This window comes from Notechis scutatus, chromosome 2 (genome assembly GCF_049901735.1).
Source record: "Notechis scutatus isolate UNSWTSFEM ecotype Mainland chromosome 2, rNotScu1.2, whole genome shotgun sequence".
In the NCBI taxonomy this organism is placed as follows: Eukaryota; Metazoa; Chordata; class Lepidosauria; order Squamata; family Elapidae; genus Notechis; species Notechis scutatus.
In genome coordinates, this window is record NC_142010.1 from 242203469 (window position 1) to 242206669 (window position 3201).

Sequence of the window (3201 nt, forward strand, 5' to 3'; positions counted from 1 at the left end):
GGTGGCCCAGTGGTTAGAATGCAGCACCGTAGCCTACTTCTGCTGACTGCTGGCTGCCTGCAATTTGGCAGTTCAAATCTCACTAGGCTCAAGGTTGACTCAGCCTTCCATTTCTGAGGCGGGTAAAATGAGGACTCAAATTGTTGGTGGCAAACCGCTTAGAGAGGGCTGTAAAGCATTGTGAAGCAGTATATAAGTCTAAGTGCTATTGCTATTATGACCATTGCAGCATCCCCATGATCATGTGATTTACATTGGATGTTTGACAACTGACTCACATTTACGATGGCTGCAGTGACTTGGGATCATGTGATCATCTTTTTGCAACCTTCTCACCAGATTCACTTAACAATGGTGTTACAAATTTAACAACTGCGATGATTCACTTAACAAATGTGGCAAGAAAAGTTGTAAAATGGGGCAAAACTCACTTCTCACCTAGCAACATAAATTTTGGGCTCAATTATGGTCATAAGTTGAGACTGTCTGCAGTAGTAATTTGCTATGGAAGAGGAAAATGGTAGTTGCATTTTAAAAAAGACTTCTCCAAAGAGCTTTCTTGGAGCCTGGGGGCTTTAACCAAAGCCCAATTTTATCACTGGGATTTCCAATGGACAATTTTAATTAAATTTCAGTTCAATTACATTAAATTTCAATTTCAAATAATCTCTAAATACTACAGTTTTTGCATTGTTTCTGCAAAATTTGCTCTGAATGACTGGAAAAATCCTGTGGTAGATGGTTTTCAGGTAATTTAGAGACAGTATGAGTAAAATGATTATCCCCCTTTCTTAAAATTTCTTAAAATGGGAGTATTTTAAGTGGAACTCTATTTGAAAATCTTCCTAGCAATTGAATAAAAATGATAAAATATAATCTCTTGTATTTTAAAGTCATATTTCAGTTATTCTGCAAATACATGAAACATTTGTCACCTGTCCTCTCAACATCATATTGCCATGAGCATAAAATGTTTAAAAATAGAAGGCTGGGTGCAATTTATTTATTAAGCCTTAGAAATCTGTCTTTGACAGAGCTTGGGATACAAATGTGATATTATACCAACAAATGTTTCCATAGAACTCTTCACATTATCAACCGGATTCCACATTTTGTAATTAAGTACAAAACCTTATTACAAGTTTCAGCTGGCAAAACATGCTGTCATAAATGGCCCAGAAATCTCCTTCCATTTGCATAAGAAGTGATAAGAAGAAATTCATTGGAAGTAAACAGGAATGGAATAATTTGTGTCAATCTCTCTTTCCCATAAAACTTCTTACTCTACTATATTCTTAAGCAGTTTCCCCAACCTGGACACTTTTTAGACTGGGCATTGTGGCTTTTAATTTTCTGAATTCACCAGTTAGCCCAATCATTGCCAAGCGGTCGGATATAATCTGCAGGGTGTGGTCACCAATTAAAGAGGTCCTAATACACAATAATATTCTCAAGGAACTGAAGGTGTACAGAAAGCAGCTCACTATACTAGATGCCTTCCAGCTATGTTGGGCTTCATATCTCATACAGTAGTATCTAGTCATCTAGACCAAGGACTAGAAATTCTAGTCCCAATGTTTGAGGTACACCTGAGGGTAAGACAAGAAACAATGGGTGGAAGCTAATCAAGGATAGAAGCAACCTAGAACTAAGGAGAAATTTCCTGATAGTTAGAACAATTAATCAGTGGAACAATTTGCCTCCAGAAGTTGTGAATGCTCCAACACTGGAAGTTAAGAAGATATTGGACAACCATTTGTCTGAAATAGTATAGGGCTTCCTGCCTGAACAGAGGATTGGACTAGAAGACCTTCAAAATGATTAGATTAAACTTTATTGTCACTTTGAATGTACTCCTCAATTTAACAACCATTCGTTTTCCCAAAGGTGCTTTTTCAAAAGGCAACTGGACTTTCTGGTTTTTCTTTGAAGACATTTTGCTTCTCATCCAAGAAGCTTCTTCAGAGCTGGGAGAGAGGGGAAGGTGTGCCCGGGAAGACGACATGCTGCCCTGTAGCCTCAGACTGCAATTCTGTCAAATGTTATCAATAATATATTGCTGTGTCGTCTCAGGTGGAGCTGGTCAGAATGAGCCTTCGGACAGGCAACTGCAACAGCTAGAAAGAAGACAACTATGAGCCCGCCCTGCTCTCCTCCTAGCTCTCCCCCTTCCTCGCCCCTCGGTGTAACCTGACCCGAACTGCAAGCGCGCCAGCAAAGAGCACCAGTTGTTGGCAGGCGGAACCCCGCCATCCAGGCCCTGAAAGCGGCCTCTGCTACTCTAGGCCGCCGGTGGCTCTCGCCCTCCGACTCCGGGAGAAGGCGGCATGGCCCCTGGCTGGTGTTCAAGAACCTTATTTCTGCTCCTTCTGATGCTCGCCAGGAGTCGAGAGGCGCTCGCAGGTAGGGCTCGACTTCCGCCTGCGGGCGGGCAGGTGAGCGAGCGCGCGGCGTTTGGAAGCGCAGCGGATACCTGGCGGAGGGGAAAGAAGAAAGTACTGGCCGCGCAAGAGCCCCGGGAGACGGTCCTCGGGCGTCTTCTCCGAGCTCCTTCCTTGCTGGACCGGCTGCCTCTGCAAAGGATGGGCCAGGCTGCCAGAGTTGGCGTCTGAGGCCCGGCTGTGAGTGGCTGGATTCCGCGGCGCCACCTGTGCGCCGGCGGCAGCGCTTGGAGAGAGAAGGGGCGAAGGCAGGCGGGCAGAGGTAGAAAGAAAGCCTTTCGAAGGGCCGGAGTAGGCAGGGATTCATTCCTCAGCCAAACAAAATCTAAAAGGGGAAGGAAACCCTACTGGTTCTTTTGGACCAAGGGTCTTCAAACCTGGCAAGTTTAAGGCTTGTGGACTTCAACTCCCAGAATTCCTGAGCTAACACGACTGGAGGAGGAATTCTGGGAGGTGAAGTCCACAAGTCTTAAAGCTGTCAAGTTTGAAGACCCCTGTTTTGGACAAATGTCAGCATAACTCATTAAATTATGCTGTCCAGATGAGTGCACATCTGGGTAGACTGAAATAGCAGAGTTGGAAGGAACCTTGTAGTGTATATTGGAGATGGTGACCCTTTGAGAGTTGTATGGAATGAAATTTCATTTTAATGTACGCTGATGGGTGTACATTCAAAGTGACAATAAAGTTTAATCTAATCTAATCATTTTGAAGGTCTTCTAGTCCAATCCTCTGTTCAGGCAGGAAGCCCTATACTATT

General features: G+C 43.9%; 1 protein-coding gene across 1 annotated transcript in view; it reads left to right on the forward strand.

Moving 5' to 3' along the window:
- The first annotated feature begins 2115 nt into the window (after window positions 1–2115).
- Window positions 2116–3201, forward strand: part of LOC113425302 (chondroitin sulfate proteoglycan 4-like) — a 41942-nt gene continuing 40856 nt past the window's right edge. The window contains exon 1 of the mRNA XM_026687396.2: window positions 2116–2403. Within this exon, the coding sequence (XP_026543181.2) occupies window positions 2328–2403 (76 nt within the window). The 5' untranslated portion in view covers window positions 2116–2327. The remainder of the gene's footprint in view (window positions 2404–3201) is intronic.